The sequence below is a fragment of the Malania oleifera genome, chromosome 2 (genome assembly GCF_029873635.1).
Source record: "Malania oleifera isolate guangnan ecotype guangnan chromosome 2, ASM2987363v1, whole genome shotgun sequence".
NCBI lineage: Eukaryota > Viridiplantae > Streptophyta > Magnoliopsida > Santalales > Ximeniaceae > Malania > Malania oleifera.
This window is the reverse complement of record NC_080418.1, coordinates 49,509,936-49,532,539: the sequence shown is the minus strand read 5'-3', so window position 1 is coordinate 49,532,539 and position 22,604 is coordinate 49,509,936. Positions and strand designations below refer to the sequence as shown.

The following is a 22,604-nucleotide window of genomic DNA, read 5'->3' as shown; positions in this document are numbered from 1 at the left end:
ATCCTCTCGATCTTCTCGACCCAGTCCTCAGCTATAATTGGATCGGGTCCTCCTGTAAATGTCAAAGGGTGCAATACGTGTGAACCTCTCGATGGTACACCCCGTAGTAGTAGGAAAACGCTCATGTCCCCTAACACTCCGCTCGATCTCTCATATGACTTACCTCGTCAAATCCCGAGGCATGGAAGGAGACTCATCACTTGCAGTCCCCTCAGAGCCACTATCCAAGTTGTTATCCTTGGGCTCCATTCTAAAAATAGAATAGGAATCGGTTAGAATTCCTATGCCGTACACAGTTAACACAATCATTAGAACTATTACGTTAACCACCAATCTCACGAGTCCAGGTCTGTCCTATCACACCGACATAAATCCATCAATGGTTTGCCGTGATCTTTCTGAAATAGTCATTCTAGGAAGAGCACAAAACACCGCCAACGAGTCCTCATCTAGAAACGACACAACCCTCGACTTACTCTACCAATTTCCTACATCTTATACTCTGGTATGTTCACATAAATACACCTAACCAAGTCTACAAGACCTAACAACCTGATTTAGCTCTAAAAACAAGTTGTTACGCCCCGAACTCGTAGATGGGTCCCAGGTGTAAATACAGTAACCTAACTTATCTCTGTATCAATTAAACATACATGATACAATACTGAAAGAGGGTCCGACCCCATGGGGCATACGGAAACCCTATACACATAAACATACACATCCATACTCATTAAATACGCAACGAAAAATGTTCATTCTATCCATATAACATACCATACCAGAGTATATATAGCGCTAGGATATACGTTCCCATATTTACAATACATACTCTAGGTATCCACAAAAACCATCACGACAACCCAATTATAAACTCATACCTAATAAGGACTAAAAGCAGCTAAACAACACCCCCGCTTCCAGATGCTAGGATGCTAGTTTTGACTACCCGAAGGACCTGAAAAACATTTATATATACATTCGAGATGAGACACCTTTCAGTAAGGAAGAAAGCATGTTATATCAATGTGTGACATACGAGTGTTATTTTGCATAAAACATAACACCATACAATATGATACGATACAGTTTGAAACATTTCCCTACAATTCCATACAATTCCAGTATTTTCACAAATTCATTCTAGTACATACGATACCTAAACATATGGTCAGTGTCGTTACACTCAAGCACACAATACCCTATGATAACTAAAGCCTCACAGCGATACCGTTGCCAGTACGATATATCTCACACCCATCGGTGACCAGCCAAAACACACAGGCAATATTTCATGCCCTTGGATATAGAGCCAGACACTCTCGCCCACGGTAATTAGCCGAGACATGGCGCAGCGTACGGTAATTAGCCGGCACATAGCTGTTTCAGCATATAATAATTAGCCGCCACTAGCTATTTTACAAAATACTTGGAACATTTACATATAACCATACATTCCACACTTATTTGATATATTATGAATCATATCGTTTTCTAATTTAAGAATACAGTTTAATACAAATATGGGTACGGTCATCTCAAGACTACAGTTTAAATGCAACATATGATTTTCCAAACAAAATAGAAATGATACTCGAATCCCCCAGATTTTCTAAAAAATTGTAATCCAAAAATCCTGCATTTTTACCTGATAGATTTCCCCAAATAAGTAGCTAAAACATACATATGATCGTAACCTACAGGTTTACCAATCTCAATTTTAAAAATAAACTGATATAAACAAAATCCCCTTACCTTAACCCGAAATTGAACTATGAACTCTACAGTCCCCAAAACTACGAATCGAAACACCAAAACCTATAAGCCATAGTGCAAAACATGCTTACAACTCTTACTACTATACATATTCTGAAATAGAAACGAAAATCGAGTCTTACCTTGATTTTTGGTCAAAACCCGAAAACATTTGAAACGAGATTCCGATCCATCTCGAAGAGAATCCTTCCCTGATCCTCCCAATAATGTCAAATTAACGAATCAGACGACGAACGGCGAAGAAATCAAAGAGAGAGAGAGAAAGAGCTCCGAATTCTAGAGAGAGAGAGAAAAAGAAATGGATTTCTTAGCCATTAAGCAACCAAAAGATCTTTTATAACACCCTTAACTCGGCCAACCTTGTCGATGAGATGACATCTTCGTCGACGAGTTCACCAGGGAGTTCGTCGACATGGCGGTGGCCTCGTCGACGAGCCTATGATTTCAGATTTCCCAAAATCTCTCGGCATCTCCTCGTCGACGAGCCACTGAATTTCTTCGCCGAGTGATAGAAGGGCCTTCGTCGACGAACTCTGATTTCATCGACGAAGCCTACCCAATTACCAGTCTATCCTTCTTTTATTTATTAAATTCATATATCACGGGTCGTGTTCTTACAGTCGACCAAATGCGTAGTTCAAAATTGATACGGTTGACCGAACTTGGCAAAGTGGTCGTCCGAACCTTGAATATGGTCGACCAAACCTCTCGAATTAGCGAAATTGTTACCGCAGTAAAACAGGATTAATTTTCATTAAACATAATCAAACTTTTTCTAAAATACCCTTAATGTCCCCAACTGTTATATTTTTGCCAAAAACTATATATACCTCATCATTTGCTAAGATTAGCAAAAGATTAACATATCAATTAGCCAAATTTTTTTCTGAAAATTTCATTGGGCTAAATCTTTCATACTCCCATCTTATACAAGCATATTGCTAAAATCTCTTTCTCATACTCATTCAATTTTTACAATTTGCTCTAATAATTCTCATTCTCATTTAATCTATTACACTAATTTAATCGAGACTCCTCAAGATCCAAAGAGAGCAAGAATGGTAAATTTTGACAAAATGATATTGTTTAATTGCTTGAAGCACAAACAATTTGTTAAGTGAATGTTTATGATATAGATTAAAGTTGCCCATACAAAGCATATTTTAGTAACACATTATCGGAAGTAAAAAAGAGATGAACATCAATCCATTTGAATCATTACTACAATTTATTATTATTTTTTTAATTTTGAATTTTGTGCGCTGATGTTCTTTGTATTTTTATTTTTATTTTTTTTGAACTTCCACGTTGTCCTCGCTGTCTGGTTGGTCCAGTATTTATCCAACTTTGTAGTACATTGAATCAAGAATCACATTACCTTTTGGAGGTAAGGATAAAATATTGAAGGAAAGAGAAGTGAATAAAAAAGTATGCAACAAAGAAAATAAAATTGGTAATTTTTCTAATTTCTTTGCCACATGCAACAAAATTGATCGTTAAAAAAGAGGATGTTAAAATTTGTGGTCCTACGATTTTGATTTAATTGGATATGATCATGACACGAGCATTCAGTGTAATTAATCCACGAAAGAAGCAGGAATGGCACAAAGCGGGAGACCTTGACCTTTACTCTCACCAATCCCTCTTCAATAACTGAGTTGTGTGATGATATAAACTAGTCAATTGAAGTGCTCCATGCGTTGCATACTTTATGCCTTTATGGATTCTTATTCCTCATATTCTTTCACGTTGTAATGATTTAGTTTTTTGTTCACACATAAATACATAATATACATAACATTTTCATTGATTTCTATTTTAAACATACTAAAATATATCTCCATAAACTTTAAATTGGGTACAAAAAGTAAGTTTGGCAAACACATCCCTTCCCTAAGATTTTAAAATTTTTATTGAGTTCTCCAAAAATTTCAAAAATATTGTAAATCTCTCTCGAGATTCCCTAAAAAGACAAATTTTCCCTTAAAAAATTTATCTTTTAGAAAAATATAAAGAGAGAGTTATGTCTTTTTTGGCAAATCTTAAGAAAGGTACCAATCTTTTTGTCAAATTTCAGATAAGGTCGGTATCTTTTGCTCTTTTAAATTTGAACAAAAATTTATTACTGTTTACCATGTTTGCTGACTAGTTTACCGTAATTCATATTAAATAATCATTAAAATCATAATAAATTGAATTAAATTATAAAATTATAAAAAATTTAACAAAAACATATTACACACGATTGCATGCATGTCATGAAGTCCATAACATATTTATATATTAGGAAAATGGATTTGGTAAAAACACACTAACGTCGTATGAAGTTTCCAGAATTCTACAAATTTCCCTTTAGGTTTGTCAAAAGGATACAAACCTCTTCTTATATTGTGAAAAGACAAGCCCTTTTAATAGGGGTGTAAGTGTCTCACATACTAAATGCTTAAGGTTTGTGCTACTTTTGTAATCCCAAGAGAGATTAATAAAATTAAAAAAAATTTTTTGGGAGATCCCTATCATTTTGCCAAACCTTAAGGACGGGGAATATCTTTTGCCTTACGTATTAATAACAAGCACCGGCTCAAAAATTAAAAAGGAAAGAAATGAAATCCAATTGGTTACTTAATTTTTGAAAAAGGTCCTATTAAATTTTTGTACTGTGTATTTCGACAATGTCTTGTATACACTTACGGAAGTTGGAGCGAACATTGATAAATTAAGTGGTTCAATTTTTTTGCAGCATACTTTTCAACTAAAAATGCATACTTCGTAGCAAAACAGTCGCACGAATTCCATGTACTAATTAATCAGTGTAGAAAATTAAACTCGAGTATTGACTCATAGTTGGTTGAGTTGGTTGAGGTCTACCCAAAGACCCCGTTGCATTGAAGTTAGATCGAGCAATGTTAGATCTGATGCACACAAAAGAAAGCATGCATCTGCAAGTCAGCAAGTGAAAACAAATAAAAAATTAAAAAAAAAATCAAAACAGGACAATTGGACAATGAATTGTAAGGACAGCAGTCACGCAGCTCCGACGACCTGGTTGACTTGTCTTATCATTTTAATTTTTTAGAGCAGTTGAAAATCCCACAAAATTTTATTCCGGCTGCTGGGTTTTATTTTTTAGTCTTTTCCCCTCTCTTCTAACCAATACATTCATCCATATTCTCATACCAGCTTTAACCAGAAAGTCTTGGATGGTGCATCCAAACACCAGAACCTGTTTTGTTTTTTTAATTTTGAAAGATTGAGAAACCACCGCCACAGAGCGAGGTAGGGAAATTCTTCTTATCATGATGATGCTGTTCACCTTGTGCATGTTCTTCATCTGTTCGTCTCTTTTCTACTGCTGTGCTAGAGATACCATAACACCAGATGAACCGATACGCGACGGAGAGACACTTGTTTCAGCCAGCAAAAAATTTGAACTCGGATTTTTCACTCCTCCAGGAAATTCCAATAACAGCCGATATGTGGGCATATGGTATTACGGGTCGAATCCCCGTATAGTAGTATGGGTTGCCAACAGAGACAAACCGCTTTCTGATACCTCTGGAGTTTTAAAAGTGACAGATGGGAATCTCAAACTACTGGATGGAAATGGAGACCAACAATATTCTGCAGTGCTTGAAAATACATCGCCGCGCTTGCAGATAAAGGCGGCGAAGCTCGCGGATGATGGGAACCTGGTTCTGATTGAAAAGGCTGCTAACTTCACTTTCTGGGAGAGTTTTAAACATCCAACAGACACGTTTCTTCCCGGCATGACAATGGTTGAGCAACTGACATTGGTTTCATGGAAAAGTGAGAGTAACCCCGGGACAGGAATCTACAGTTTCCAGCAAGATCCAGAGTCGAAACATTATATGATCTCCAAAGATTCGATTTCGTTTTGGAAAAGTGGGGGCGGATTTAATAAGAATGATGAAGTGTTGGATGTAATGCTTGACCTTCAATCATCAAATAAAAGTATATCAGGCGTTAGACTGGTGATGGACTCGTCAGGGAAACTGCAATATCTAACACGTAATCCTGATGAGCGGCCTGTGATTTGGTCAGAACCAAGAGACCCATGCAGCGTGCTAAAACCTTGCGGGAAGTTTGGTATCTGCAATGCTAGCAATGAGTTTATGTGCAATTGTTCGTTGGGGTTCAAGCCGGCGCAGCCAGAGACTTGGAATTCTGGAGACTTTACAGATGGTTGTACAAGAAACTTGGAGTTATGCCTCGAAAATGGTAAGGCTAATAAATACGAGTTCTTCAGCTTGACCATAATAAAATATCGAAATCCAGAGAACGGGATTCGGGTTAGCAGTGAGAATAAATGTAAAGAGGAGTGCCAGGATTGTAACTGCATTGCTTATTCATACGATGGCGACTACTTCGCTCCGCAAGAAAACACAGGGGATGATTGGAACTGCCAGATTTGGAATCCAAATCAAGATCTTCGATTTGTGGTTCCCGGGCCCCTTGATGGCAAGACCATCCAACTTTTCCTCAAAATTGCCGTAGATTCTCATGACAGAGGTGCGTCTCTCTTTGATTCTTGTTAATTAAAATTTTATATAGTCAGTTTTGATAAACAAAAATCCAGATTAGGCTTAGTCAATGTTGCTGCGTCTTTGCATGGATAATTAGGCTGGTCAATGTTTTAAATATGAGATCGGAGGGCTAATAGATAGCCCTATCAATTCTGGCATGATATACTCATCTTATATTACGATTTTAAAATTTCTAAGAAACAAAAAAAAAACAAAAAACAAAAATCTAAAAAATAAGAAAATATATGTATCATGTATATACTCTAGTGGTGGTAATGATAACCTATATTACTCATACCCACTATAACCAATTTAGGAAATAACCATGTAACTATTATGGTTAAAAAAAATGGACTAAGTTACACTCAAAAATTAAATGGGCAATAATAGATATACATGCTTAACTAATCAATTTATTTAAATTTTCAACCTAATTAATTATCACATAACCAATATATATTACAATTTTAAAATTTTCAAAAATTTACAAAAATCTAAAAAAATAAAGAAATATATGCATCATTTATGTACACTAGTGGTGGCGATTATAATATATATTACTCATACCCACGGATATAATCATGTAACTATCATTACCACCTGGCCAATTAGACATCCATCTCGTAATCACAATGACTTGATTGCAAGAGCGGAGCTCTACCAACCGAGTTGTATCCCCCCCCTCCCCCGAGTCAAGTGGAACACATATGGAGGAGTCAAATGCTTCTTATATTCTTTTCCCTAACGTAGATGGGTCATCCTAAACTTGAACCAGAGACCTCGCCCATGAAGTAAATTATCACACCTACAGTCCAACCAATTAGGAGTGAATCAATAGATTTCTTTTTGAAAGCGATTCATCCTTCCTGAACCCAGCATACAATTTTGGGTCGAAGTAGAAGAGGGTAGAAGATTCTCGAATGAGGAAAGGGATCCTATAACTTCAAAAGAATTGAATAAGAAGTCATATGAGGTGAAAATCTCATGTACGGTTCTGTAGAGTGGCAGTAAGGGTGACTTATCTATCAACTTTTCCACTATCACCCCCAAAAACCCACTTTGCCAAACTTTGCCTTACATAAAGTTGTCAGAGTACGATTAACCTTTGGATTTGAAATCACTACTAATAAACCTGGTATTGGTCATAATTCACAAGAGCATTCTGTAGTCTTAGTAAGAGGGGGAAGGGTTAAGGATTTACCTGGTGTGAGATATCACATTGTTCGAAGAACCCTAGATGTTGTCGGAGTAAAAGATTGTCAACAAGGGCGTGATGACTTCCACCACGTCAAGGTGACACTCTACCTCTGAGTTATATCCCTCCCCTGCCCACATCGAGATAAGTCAAAGGGCTGAGAAACTCAATGCCACACCACTATTCTTGAACAACTTAGAGTTGGGCTTTTCGTATTCGTAATAGTATGAAAAGAATAAGAAAATAAAAATTGGATTCAATTGTCAATTGCTCCCATCGGAAATAGGATTGGCTACGAATTCAAGCCATAGAACATGGTTTCATAAAATCGTACGCCAGTGAAATAAATCATCGCACCTATGGTCCAACCAATTGGGAAAGAATCAATTGATTTCTTTTCGGAAGCGATTCATCATTCCAGAACACAGCATACAACTTTCCATTGTACTGCGCTCTCCGAGTGTGCTTATTCCCCCCCTTCTTTCCTACCATGGCAAGTTTTTATGAAATAACTCTGATAAGAAGAAAAAAGGTCTTAAGAGACCCTCCTGACCCAACCCTAGACACTATAATTATGACATCCCTTCTCTCTCACTTCATATCTCGAGGGGGGGCACCGTTCTTATAAAGAGAAACGCGCTTTCACATCTTCTTAATCGAAATGGCTGGGGAGAGGAAAAGTTCTTTTTTTTTAGGGTACTCTCGAGAACAGATCTAGTGAAGACAAGGTGGAGGCCTATAGCGCAAAGGATTAATGTCATACCATATGCTATATTTTTAAAAAAAAACTCAAGGTCTTCTATCAAGTCATTGACTCAGTGCATGCAGTATTATTCTCTATCTTTGTGAGAAATTATTAGATATACCGAATATACAAACTAAATCTAATATAATTTCGTTATGTAGTATTTTAGTTTAATTAGATAGTTTTTTGTGCATATAATGTAATCGTATTAAATTTTACGTATACTCCTAGTATATCTATCTCGTCCATTAGATCAACAACAATCTTCTATATTCTCTTGCTGCATGAGAAGTGAGACTCAAACAACATAACACCGGTGAAAGTTAGTGATAGAGTTGAAAGGCAAACTCATGCAACAATTTAGTGCAATTACATTTAAAATTATCTACCTTTTCTTGATTCTTGTTTGTGTGGTGAGTTGAACCAACATAGGCCTCTAATACTACCAAGTCAATTTGTTCAAATGGTAAAGGCGAAGTTGGACCTAGGTGACCTCAAAAGTCTTAAGTTCAATTTTTCACTCGTGGTTTGCCTAATAAATTATTAGGAATGCGTCAATGGATGATTCATGGACAACAGTATTTTCATCATCAAATTTGATGTCACCTAAGTGAGTCCATAGAGCTTGACTGATAGGAGTTAGATTAAAAAACAAACACACTTTAATACTTCTTCCTCCCCGGGGGTACATTTTCATCTTTTGAATAATGGTGGGCTCTTCACCATGTTTCAAAGCGCCCTCCATTTTGCACTCTTCCTCCCGGTAGCATCTACTCTCCATCGTTATGGATATGAGGTGGATCCTATTTAAATAATGAAACTATGGGTTGTCAATAGATCTCGTACCTCTATGCCTAGTACTATGAGCAGTGCGACAAATTCGAGAATACAAGCTAGCCCATCATCCATCACTCTTTAGTCCTCGATAAGGATGCTAACTTAATAGGATAGTTGGTTCATCCGCATTTGTAATTTTGCTGCCACATTGGCTTGTGGCCTAGGAGGCACAAGTGGATTGGGTTTTGTCACCTTACCCACTGCCTAAGCACTGCACAGCACCGCTTAAGGGTATAAATAATAATGAAATTTTACAGAACAATTATCATACAAATGGAAAAACTTACGTGTGAGGAAAATGAATTAAGAAGGATAATAATTATACAAATTTAAAAGGAAATTATTAATTCATTTGGACCTGGAACAGAATTGATAATATGAAATCATAATTAATCTACCTATGTCCTAAACAATTGCTATCTCAGTCTTTTGCTTTAGAAGAAACAAAAAACAGAAATAGAACGACAATTCCAGATTTACAATAATTAATAGGCCAAATCGATGCATTATGAAGTTTTTGATTATTTTGATCTAGCTGCAGCAAAGGAAGTCCATTTATATAATATGTCACCAAAAATTAGGCATCCAATCAATATCTCAAAGTCATGGAAAATGGAATTAAATTTAACTATCTCGTGGTTAAAATAAATGATCACTTTTGCCTTTAATATTCAGTTCATAAAGTTTATTACTGTGAAAATCACAAAACTAAAGAAATTCAATACTCTTACATCACAAAACCAACTCAAAATGACATGTATAATCATTGAGGCATTTTCACGAACATGTAACACTCATATTAACAAAATCAAAATGGTAATAAACAACAAACATAAATGAACAAGGAAACAAAGATCGAATGAACAGTACATACACAGAAAGAGAAGAGGCAAAAATATAATGTTGCAACATTAAAAAACAAAGCAACAAAGCTAGCAAGAAAAGAAAGATATTAGAAACTTAAACGCAGTGCGTACCTAGAAACAGAAGATCGAATGAACAATACAAACGCTCCTCGTGTCGCTTCAGCAAATGTAAAACACACACACACACACACACACACAGAATATACTGTGTGCGCTCTCTTTTGTCGTTAGGGCAAGAGAGAGAATGAGCAAGGAGGGGAATTTTTTTGCGGTTTGTTTGGGTTTCCACCAGCGCAGCGGTTGAATTAATCGCTGTTGAAGGGTAACAATACCAGCAGTTCTAGAATCGCTGGTATGTATAGAACACAAAACCGCAGGCCTATTTTTACTTTTTAGTGGCGATTTTCAAAACTGTAGCTAAAAAACCGCTTGTAAAGTCCAACTTTTTTTTATAGTGCACCTTCACAACAGCCCTGAGGATAGGTCATAATTGAAAGACATGGTTTTTAGTTCCCATGCAAGGATATGGATTTTTCCATCTGAGGAAAAATATCAATTCTATGGCATGTTTTTTTCTACCTTACAAATATGTACAATTTCTTTTTGCCATTCAACCATAACTAATTTTACTATTGAACAAATCTTTAATCTTTCTATTATTCAATAATCATGATGTGTATAATATATAGCATGACTAGTTACAATCCTGTTCCATCGATGCCCGAGTTTTATTTTTATTTGAAATTTATTTTCAAACTTAAAACATACGCATATCGTTGCACTTCACATAAATAACTTTCAAAATAAATTTTGATTAGGTTCTTAATATAGACTTATATTGCTCCACACAACTCACTTGGGGTGTACTCTTTTTCCTTATTTATAATTTACTATTAATTTTTCAATACATACAATAGGCCCGCTAATAAATAATATTTTATGATATAATTTTCTGATAGCATTTTCTAAAAATGAAGTTTACTGTATATATATATATTATGTGTTTTTCTTAAATAGTTGAAAATAAAATCTATTATAAAGATAATGTTAATAAAAATGTTATGATGTAGCAGCTCAGAAGATTAAATTTCAATTTTAAGTCATCATTTTACTACTCAATTAATTAGAAAAAAAAATCATGGCTTATAATAATTTTTAACAAATGTTTTAGTCATTAATTTTGAGAATTTTACGAATTACGAAATAGAGTGCTTATAAAAATATTTATCTATAACTAATATTTTTCTATTTTTTCACCATGAATATTATTTATGGCCGGAGGCTGAATGTGCACATGTGTTTACGTGACTGACTTTCTTAATGTTTGTGCTAGCATGTATGCATTAAGTGAAATATATTTTAGCTAAATTAGGAGGAATAATGAAGAAAATATCAAACATGATTGTCGAGAAATTCTTAAAACTATTAGATTTAGATACTTTAGCAAGATGAAGGAGGAAATTGAAGATATAATTTACAAAGTTGATAAATAAAATAGAAAAATACTTCAACTATGTTGCGCGGTTGTAAAATACCACTAAAATTAGAGAAAATATTTTATAAGATGATTATAACAATAGTTATGATTTATATATGGCTCAAACTGTTGGTTTGTTTATATAGATGAGTGGATTCTAAAAGCGATACAAGGAATGAAGGCATCTATTGTGTTGTAGGTCTAGTACCTTAATGTTGAATATTAAACTTGATGGCTGGCAGTTACCTCCACCAAGCTCAACCCACCTTGATTGAAATTAAGTCAACTACCTCCATCAACTCCAGCCAATTTTGTTGAAATTAATCTCCACCTAATATCTCCATCCATTGCTATATATATATGTATATGTGTGTGTGTGTGTGTGTGTGTGTAATATATGTGGTGTAGAAGAGGGAGAGTAACCAGTGAGAGAAGAGATTATGTATTTTGAGAGTTGTTTGTAATTTGCAGATTATTATTGAAATCAAATAGTGTTTGTGTGTAATTTGAGTGTTTCCTCACTAAGTTCAATCACAACCAATGATTGAGTGAGTCCTCTCTACCCATCAGTGGTATCAGAGCACCATGATTTGCCGGAATTCGCCAAACAAAGGCAAGCAAATCGAAATCAATTTTTGAGCATACCATCATATAGAACATGTCGAAACGAGTCCATAGGTGAAAATCGCATCTCAAATGGAGTTCGGAGGTCTTCCCACGTGCTCACACGCGTCGACAGCTGACCCTACATCATCGAGATGCGTAGCACGCAGTGGTGCGAGTGTTGCCAGCGACGTGATGCGCCTAAGGTGCTGACACGTGCCTTCTTCGCCCAACAGACGTGACCTAGCCCAGAAAACCCGCAACCCGACTGCGACCGGGCCTAGAAACCAGCAACCCGTACTAAAGATCTGCAGACATGACCTGACCTGGAGATTGACCCGAGTCCAAACCCGTGAATCATCACGACACGTGGCTTGTCTAGAAGACACCACGTGTTCTAACAGCGTTAACTAATGCCATTAATCTCTATTAAGAAAAACCAGCCCTACACAAACTAGTACAGAAGGTTTTTTTTAGCCAATTCAGTATTGTTTAGACCGGTTCTTTACTTTCCAAAATTGGTTCGTAAAGGTTTTTGACCTTTTGAAAACACTAGTGGCATTAGATTTACCAAAATTCATCCCTAACATGGAGAACGGTACTGCACAAGAGGTCATTCCAAAGCTGATAAAGGAAAACTACGACAACTGGTGCATTCAAATAAGAGCCCTACTAGGTGCTCAGGATGTCATGGACATCGTTGAAGATGGGTACGAAGAAGCCCCATCAAAAAAATCTAAAGCATCTACATCTGATGCTTAACGAACGACCCTCCACGTCGATCAGAAAAGGGATTGCAAAGCCAACTCCATAATCTACCAGGGCCTTGATTAGGTCACCTTCAAAATTCTCGCCTCTACCAAGAAGCCCCAAGAAGTCTAGAGTACTCTCCACCGGACATACAAAGGAGTCGACAAAGTGAAGAGGATTCGCCTTCAAACTCTACGAGGTGAATTCAAATCTTTGCAAATGAAGTTGCTTAGTCCATTTTCATGTACTGTACTCACGTAATGGTTGTCTCAAACTAGTTGAGAAGAAATGGAGAGAATCTCACAAACATGAGGATATGTGAAAATTTTTTACAATTGTTGCATCCAAAATTTGACTACATAGTCGTCACGCTGGAAGAAATGAAAGATCTGGGGACCATATCTGTAGAAGAGCTCGTAGGATCTTTGCAACCATCAAAACATTGATAAAAGAAATATTGAGTGTTATAACTGCCATAAGTTTGGCTACTATAGCAACAAGTGCTGGCGGCGACAATAGGAAAAGGTTAGAGAGGAGGCTAACCTTGCCGAAACTGAAGATGTAGTTGGAGAGACGTTGATGCTAATGGCGCACAGCTCAACCTAGTACCAAAGTGTTTGATACCTCGACTCAAGAGCTAGCAACCATATGACTAGCAGAAAGAACCTATTCATTGAACTTGATAAGAAAGTTTAGAGGGAGATCTCTTTTAGCGATCTCTCTAAAGTCTCATTCTGAGAGAGAGGAGATGTTTTGATTAAGCAGAAGGCCAAAAATCACGCTTTCATCTCCAACGTTTATTATGTGCCAGACATGAAGACCAACATATTGAGTCTCGGACAGCTTGTAGAGAAAGGCTATCGAATTAGCCTTAGAGATAAGTAGATGGTGATATTAGATGCTTGAGGTAAGTTTGTCACTCGAGTTGCTATAGCAAAGAATTAAGTGTTCTCTCTCGCCATCCATCACGATATGCCAAGATGTCTAAGCGCCATCATTAACAATAAAGATTGGCTATGCCATCTGAGGTTTGGACACCTCAACTTTGAAAGCTTGAAGCAGTTGGGAAGCAAGAAGATGGTGAATAGCTTACCCAACATCCAGCATCTGAATGAGATATGTGAAAGCTGTGTTCTAAGCAAGCAACACAGAAACAACTTTAGAAAGCAAGTCATCTAGAGATCTACCATGCCACTCCATCTAGTACACTCATATGTGTATGGTCCATTAAACCCGATTTCTAATGGATAGAACAGATACTTCCTCACCTTCACTGACGATTATAGTAGGAAGACTTGCGTCTACTTCTTGAAAAGGAAGTCATAAGTGTTTGACAAATTCAAAGTTGAATTCTCGTGGAGAAGTAGAGTGCCTATCACATCACGTCACTCTAATTAGACCAAGGAGGAGATTACAAGGAATAAGCTTTCAAGGAATTACTTAGGCAACAAGGGATTAAAAACCAATTCGCACTGACCTACACTCCCTAGTTGAATGGTGTAGTTGAGAGGAAGAAATACACAATCCTTAACATGGCCAAGAGCATGTTGAAGGATAAGAATGTGCTCAAAAGTTTTTGGGCAGAAGTAGTATTATGTGCAGTCTATCTGCTCAACAGGTGTCCTATGAAAAGTCTTCATTCAAAGACACTACATAAAGCTTGGAGTACTCACAAGCCCAGTGTGAGTCATCTTAGAGTATTTGGTTTCATAGCCTATGCTAAGATCCCAGAGGCAAGAGGGACAAAGTTGGAAGACAAAGGAGAGAAATGTATCCTTGTTGGATACGACGACAATACCATGAGATATTGACTCTACAATCCCATCAACAAGAAAGTCATTTTCAGTCGGGATGTCATTTTTGAAGAAAATGAATCCTGGAAGTGGAACCAGGCTAAATCTTCCAAAGATGCAGAATTGACGCTTGAAGGAGAAGAACCCACACAGACAAGAGAAGTGTCTATCGAGTCACAAGTTCCCGAACTGCAGACACCTCCGCATGGTTTCCATTCACTACATAGAATTGGAGCTCCATCACCAATTGAGCATGAAATCTCATACATGACGCCTAGAGGAGCCTGTACCCTAGCTGATCTATATGAAAATACAGAACCTATGGAAGAGTATGTTATTCTATACTGCCTGTTGTTGACTAGAGACTTGGTTAGCTTTGAGGGGGCTAACGAAGAAGGCAAATGGAGAAAAAAAAATGGATGAGGAGATCAATCTATCGAGAAGAACAAGACTTGGGAGCTAAAAAATCTCCCAAAGGGCCACAAAACTATTGGTCTGAAATGGGTTTACAAGACCAAGAAGAATGCTTAAAGAGAAGTCCAGAGATACAAAGCAAGACTTGTCACCAAGGGCTACAAGTAAAAAGAAAGGATTTATTATGGAGAAGTCTTTGCCCTGGTTGCTAGGCTTGAGATTATCAAATTACTAATTTCACTCTCTACACAAAAGGATGGAAGTTTTACCAGATGGACGTAAAATCAACATTTGTGAACGGTTTTCTGAAAGAAGATGTTGACTTGATAGGTCATACCCATTTTTGATAATGACAAATACTCAAGTATTTGATGGCTATCTAGTTTGTGTATAGGTTTATATTAGCAGATCAATTAATGGCACATGAAGTAAAGCCTAAAACCCCTGAAGATTATTTTATGTTGTAATTCATTTTATGGCGCTATTCGGGTCTATAATAGTAAATATAGGAAAATTTTCTATAATAATCTCTACATATCATGCACGTAGGTTATTGTAAGCTCAAAGACCATAGATTGGCCTGACGCCGGATTTTTTCGGTGTCCTCAAAAAGACCTTAGGTCCTTGCACATACATAGAAAATAATTTTCATAATCACTTATATTATCAGGGGATTTAATTGGAGAAAAACTGGACTTATAGGCAAAAGCTGTGAGGTTTTGGGCGACCGAGCCCCGGGTGTTCAAAACACCTAGAGCGATCGAACCTTGGACGACTCAAAATGTTGACTTTGGTTTCAGGCGACTGAACCATTTTGAACGTAGCGTCCACGGGTGGTCGAACCATAACTCTGACCTTTCCCACCAACTTGGCAGCTTGAACTTCACGTTCAAAATAGCCTTGGGTGACCGAACACATAAGTTCGGTAAATCGAACTATGGATCAAGCGATCAAATTGCTAACCTTTTGGAAATTGCCTCGGTTCAGCCAACCGAACCTTAACTCGGGCACCTGAACCTTCAAAAATAACTTTTTTAACTGAGTTTGTTCGGGTGACCGAACCGTGGATCAGCAACCCGAAAACTCTCGGGTTGTTTCATTTTTACCATGGTTAAGCACGATTAAATGGAGTTAATATTTCTTAATGGTTTAAAAAAATATTAATAATTTCCCCCATGTCCTCAACGGTTATAATTTTTCCTACTTCTATAAATAGGGCCTCATTTGTGAAGATTAGTGAGAGATTAGCAAGATCATTTGTGAAAAAATCCTCTTAAATTTAAAAAACCTATTTTGCCTATACTACTTCTAAATACTCTTATACACTCATTTCCTTGATCATTCAAACATTGTGAGATTTCCTAAATGTGCTAGTGCTTTATTTTACATTGCTTGAAACTCTCATCTTTGTGGTAGTTGATTGTTTCATTTTTGAGAGTTAAGTAAGAGTGTTTCCCAAAGATTTAACTTGATAAATCTTGTGTTGGGAAAAACTCATTAGTTTGAGGATATTTGCATTGTTATTGCAAGATTCCTTAAGTAATAAATTTTGTGTGCAAATTATTTTACAAGCTATAGTTCAAATAACTCTTGTACTTATTTCATTGAGGAAAATAATTTTGAGTTAGTTTGAATATTTTTATCAACATCTTTAAATTCCTATTCTAATCTTGAGATTTGTTACATCTTGTTTCAAAGAAATAGCTTGTTTGTACACTCTTGAGCATATTTGAGATTATACATTGCTGAGTGTTGTTTGCACAAAATCACATCACTGAGCTTACTATTCCTATATTGTTGATGTATGGTTGATTGATTGATATTGATACAAATCTGTTTGTGTAAAAAGCATTTCAGTGTACATAAATTTCATATATTTTGTATTCCAGACGTGGGCTTGAAGAGGGAGACTAGCCCTGTGGAATAGTCTCAGATTGGCTTAGACCGGGTTAGGAAAGTTAGGTGCCCCATCCTAGTAAAGTGTAGGTTGAGGTCAGTCCCACTAATTGACTTGGTTGTAAACGGTGCCGTTTCACCCACTAAGTGAGTCATAGTGAAATCCTTGTGATGGTGAGCCAAGGCGAGGACGTAGGCACTTTGGCCGAACCTCGATAACATATCGCGTGTGCTATTTATTTTTTTTATGCACTTTATATTACCGCACGTGTATGTTTTATTTATGATTGCATAACCATACCCTATGTTGTGTAATACTGCTACTAGACTGGTTGACCTAAGCATAATTTTTTAAATCTCCAATTCACCCCCCTCTTGGGATTGCACCAAAACTAATAGAAGAGATATATATATCGATCAACCATCTGGATATGTGAAGAAGGGCAAAAAAGATAGAGTGTACAAGTTGAAGAAAACACTCTATGGCTTGAAACAGACACCTTATGCATGGAACATGAGGATTGATAACTATTTTCAGAAGAATGGATTTGAGAAGTGTCCCTACAAGTATGCACTATATACGAAGATGGAGACAGATGGAAGCATGTTGATTGCCTACCTATATATTGATGATCTGATCTTCACTAGAAACAACCTGGAGATGTTTTTCATTTTTAAAAGGAGCATGGTCAAAGAATTCAAAATGACAAATATTGGCCAAATGACTCATTTCCTTAGCATAGAAGTCGTGCAAAGCGAGAAGGGAATCTTCATCTCCTAGAGTTGCTATGCCAAAAAAAAAAAAATACTAAAGAAGTTTGGGATGGACAATTGCAACACTGTGACAACTCCGGTTGAAACGAGATTGGAGTTGAGAAAGAATGAGCAAGGAGATATTGACCCCACATATTTCAAGAGTCTAATTGGAAGCTTGAGGTATTTGACGTGCACTAGACCAGACATACTCTATGGAGTTGGACTTGTCAGCAAGTACATGGAGACTCTTGACCAGTCCCATTTGAATGCAGTGAAGAGGATACTTCACTATGTCAAAGGTACCATCACTGATGGTATATTCTATACATAAAGAGATGATTGCAAACTTATTAGCTATTCAAAGAGAGATTGGGAAAGGGATCTTGATGAAAGAAAAAGAACAACTGGATTCACATACTTCATGTGAGATATAGCGTTTACATGATCATCAAAGAAGCAACTCATTGTAACGTTGTCATCATGTGAAGCTAAGTATGTTGCTGCCAATTCAGCTGTTTGTCATGGCATATGGATTAGGAATGTACTGAAGTATCTGAGATTTCTCCAAGATGATCCCACATAAGTCTACATTGACGACCGATCAGCGATTGCACTTGTGCAAAATCCAATCTTCTATTAAAAAAAGCAAACATATTGATACTCGGTATCATTTTATCAAGGAGCATGTCAAGAAGAAAGAAGTGATGCTGATGTCTTGTAGAACATTTGATCAGATTGATGACATTTTTATAAAGTCACTGAGGCATGATATTTTTGTAAGATTGAAGATAATGCTTGGAATGATAAAGCCAAGAGAGTCAAGTTTAAGGAGAGATATTGAATATTAAACTTGATGGCTGGTAGCTACCTTCACCAACCTCAGCCCACCTTGGTTGAAATTAAGCCAGCTACCTCCACCAACTCCAGCCAGTTTTGTTGAAATTAATCTCTACCTAATGTTTCCATCCATTGATATCTCTCTCTCTCTCTCTCTCTCTCTCTCTCTCTCTCTCTCTCTCTCTCTCTCTCTATATATATATATATATATGTATGTATGTATGTATATGGAGATGTGAGATTGTAATATATGTGGTGTAGAAGAGGGAGAATAACCAGTGAGAGAAATGATTGTGTATTTTGAGAGTTGTTTGTAATTTGCATATTATTATTGAAATCAAAGAGTGTTTGTGTGCAATTTGAGAGTTTTCTCATAGAGTTCAATCACAATAAGTGATTGATCACTTTCAAGATAAGGGAAAAATAATTTATATGGCTAACACAAACACACTTACAACATAGACCTTAAATTATGTATCAATGAGGAGAGATGAATTAGTTGCTAATAATATAATAGTACAATGGGGAGGAGCAACCCTAGAATAACATGGACAAAAATAGTAAATATTCGGTATCACTCTATGTTTTAGAGAATACTGCCCTAAATTGTGTAGAATGATATAAGGAGAACTCCAATTAATTAATTAGACTTAAAGGCTTGATTGTTATATGTGTATGCATGTATATATTACGTTAGCACCTTTAATAAAATTGTGATTTTATTAGGAGATATTGCTTGGTTTGTGGATATGGGATTCCTAGGAATGTTAGATACTCACATTTAGGAATCTTAATATATGTATTCAAAACACACCTTTTTCCATGAGAACCCAATATTATGGAACAAAAATATTCATACTATTGGTTACTGCTAGAGGAATTAGTCCCTTTTTGTTAATAATAGCAATAATCATAATAATAATAATAATAATAATAATAATAATAATAATAATTATAATGTATGTAGTGTTATTATCTTTATAGTTTCAGGTTGCTTGGTAATATATAATCTTATTGAAATAGCATTGTCATACTTATGCTATGTCAAATATTATAAAATTTCGTATTCTTAGTCATCATGATGAATGAATTAATTTTTTTTTTAAGTCCGTGAGATAGCAATTTTATTTTCATGCACAAGATATCCTAAAAAAAAAAAATCTAAGATGATAGTTAAGATAACTTGATTTCAACACCGTCTTAGAGTTTTGGATCCTAGAAGAAGATGTGGGTATAAAAAGATGAAAAGAAGTGGAAAAAAAAAAAAAGAAACTATGCCCGCACACGCACACCCAAATTGCACACACACATATTTGGTTGAGAATTAGCTTAGGAAAGATCAAGAACATACATCGAACCACCACAAAAGAGCAACCAAGGAAACTCATCTAGTTACCATAAGACAATGACAATAATTTTTAATTTTTTTTTTGAAACCCACTATCATAAGAAGTTGTTTGGTTAAGCCATTTAAAAATGACATATTTTCAACAACAATCATAAACTTGGATTTTGAGTGATTTGAAAAGGTTTGACCTAGAATGATAATCACTAATTTAAAATCTCCCAAAATCTAATGATATAATTATTTTCTAAAGTATTATAGTTTAAGTAGCCAAAGCTAATAATTTCTCCATTGTCATTGGTTATTAAATTTATCTTCTTTTATTAGATTTCATCGTTTCAATATATTTGTCATTGCATAAAGTGATGATCATTAATTTATTCCATAACTAAAAATGGTGTTCTATTGTTTCAAATGGTGGCTTCGTCTCAGAAACAAGTGGGTCTCAAGGAAAAAGGACATCATTTCCCCGGACTGTTGTAATTTCTTGTACAATACTTTTAGCTGCTTTGGTTGCTTTAGCATGCACTATTGTTTATATGTCTTATCTTCGGAGAAGATCAGAGATGACCGCGATACATGGTAAACTACAACCACATAATCCCTTCTTTTTTTTTTTTTTTATTTCATTGCAATGTCACTAAAACCTTCTAATATGAGTATGCTTGATTGAGGTGTGGTGTGTTTTTAACTTTAGAAACAAGAGGAAGAGTTCTTGGAAATCCTGCACGCTTTTATGATAGTGAGAGGCATGTTAGAGGCTTAATAGACCTTAGCCAGTTCAGAGAAGATGAAAAGAATGACATAGATGTCCCATTTTTTGATTTTGAGAGCATACTACATGCAACTGATTACTTTTCGAATGAAAACAAACTTGGACAAGGGGGTTTTGGACCGGTTTACAAGGTAATTTCTTTTCCTTTTGATGTTACTCAACAATGTTCATTTTTATTGTTAAACTGCTTCCTGGTCAACAATGGATAATAATCGCAGGGTAAATTTTTGGGAGGACAAGAAATTGCGGTGAAGAGGCTTTCAAGTGCTTCAGGGCAAGGCTTGGAGGAATTTAAGAATGAGGTTATGTTGATTGCAAAACTTCAGCATCGTAATCTTGTTAAACTTTTGGGCTATTGCATCAAAGGCGATGAAAAGATTTTACTCTATGAGTATATGCCCAACAAAAGCTTAGACAATTTCATATTTGGTCAGCTCCATATTTGAATTGTTTTTTATTTTGGGTTCAATATACATATACTATACAAGCCATTGCCAGAAACTAACTTCAGATTTACTAAAACTATTTTCAAATGGAAAATGTAAGATCGAACACTGTGCTTAACATTGAAGTGGGAGAAACGCTTTGATATCATTTTGGGAATTGCTCGAGGGCTTCTATATCTTCATCAAGACTCTAGGTTGAGGATCATACATAGGGATTTGAAAACAAGCAACATTCTATTGGACGAGGAGATGAACCCCAAGATTTCAGACTTTGGCCTCGCAAGGATCTTTGGAGGCAAGCAAACAGAGGCAGCTACCAATAAAGTAGTTGGAACCTAGTAAGTATCAATCTATTTCTTATCACGATATACAATATATGTAGCACAAACCACTATGCATATAATGTAGCTTCGTTCCAAGTATATACAAAATATTTCTAACATTTGCTACAATTTAGTGGTTATATGGCCCCAGAGTATGCATTGGATGGGTTTTTCTCTATCAAGTCAGATGTCTTTAGTTTCGGAGTTGTATTGCTTGAGATTATCAGTGGTAAAAAGAACACAAGATTTTGTTTGTCGGAGCAAACTTTAAGCCTTTTAGGCTATGTAAGTAATATATTTTCTTAAATCCTATAATGAATCCCATGTTTGAATTTATTGTAGTATCAATTAATTTTAATTTCATGTATCATTTTATTTCAGGCATGGCGAATATGGATAGAAGAAAGGGCACTAGATTTGGTTGATCACACACTAAGAAAATCATGCAATATAGGTGAAGTTTTGAAGTGCATAAATGTTGGATTATTATGCGTACAAGAAGATCCGAGTGATCGACCAACCATGTCAGCGGTGGTTGTCATGCTTGGTGGTGAAACAATCACTCTTCCAAGTCCGAAACAACCAGCCTTTGTTCTTATGAGAGATTTTTCTAGTGTTGATTCTTCTTCAAGTAAACCAGAACAAAGTTCAAAAAGTTCGAACATGGAGCTCACAATAACTAGAGAAGAAGATCGATAAAAGGAGGGTTCTCATGAGTTCTTTTTACTAACAATGAAAAAAGTTTCTAGTATGTCAAATGTGGGGATTTGCAAGACAGGACTATATTTATTCTTTTTTTTTTTTGTAATATTGATATAATCTTGATTGACTAGAAAATTAAGCTATCTTGTTTAGTCTTTTTGTCATGAAGAAACAAATTGGTGAGAGTCGGTTAAAAAAAAAAAAGGCAAAAAACTTTTTGACACCCTATTTTTTGGGGTCGATTTTCAAAACTAGTATTATCACCGACTTTGTCCCGGCTAACTCTACATCTTAATTTCTAAAAACTAGTGACTCTACATGTTTTTGTTATGCTTCACGGTCAACTTTTGGGCTTATTCTTGGGGTAAGTAAAGCAAATAATGAGCAAAAATGAATAAAAATAAATCAAAGATGGGTCCCCTATCTTTTTTAGGGTTTTTTTTGACTCTATAGGTCATACCCTGTTTTGATTATGACAAATACTAAGGTATGTAATCTCTGTTGAGTTGATGTGTAGGTTTATC

General features: G+C 35.9%; 1 protein-coding gene and 1 long non-coding RNA gene across 3 annotated transcripts; one reads left to right on the top strand and one right to left on the bottom strand.

Moving 5' to 3' along the window:
* Positions 1-4,773: 4,773 nt before the first annotated feature.
* LOC131149263 (uncharacterized) lies at positions 4,774-10,429 on the bottom strand. Its single transcript, XR_009135183.1, has 2 exons — positions 10,075-10,429; positions 4,774-6,324 (listed from the first exon to the last, which is right to left on the bottom strand). It is a non-coding gene; the product is annotated as an uncharacterized LOC131149263 (long non-coding RNA).
* On the top strand, positions 4,825-22,232 carry LOC131149262 (G-type lectin S-receptor-like serine/threonine-protein kinase At4g03230). Of its 2 annotated transcripts, XM_058099565.1 has the most exons (8): positions 4,895-5,052; positions 5,138-6,306; positions 20,267-20,416; positions 20,532-20,740; positions 20,828-21,038; positions 21,156-21,393; positions 21,513-21,663; positions 21,760-22,232. In XM_058099565.1, the coding sequence occupies exons 2-8, from the start codon at positions 5,544-5,546 to the stop codon at positions 22,075-22,077; spliced, it is 2,040 nt and encodes a 679-aa protein (XP_057955548.1). In that variant the 5' UTR covers positions 4,895-5,052; positions 5,138-5,543; the 3' UTR covers positions 22,078-22,232. The 2 variants fall into 2 exon arrangements, with proteins under 2 accessions (XP_057955547.1, XP_057955548.1); XM_058099564.1 differs by having other exon boundaries at positions 4,825-6,306.
* Positions 22,233-22,604: the final 372 nt, after the last annotated feature.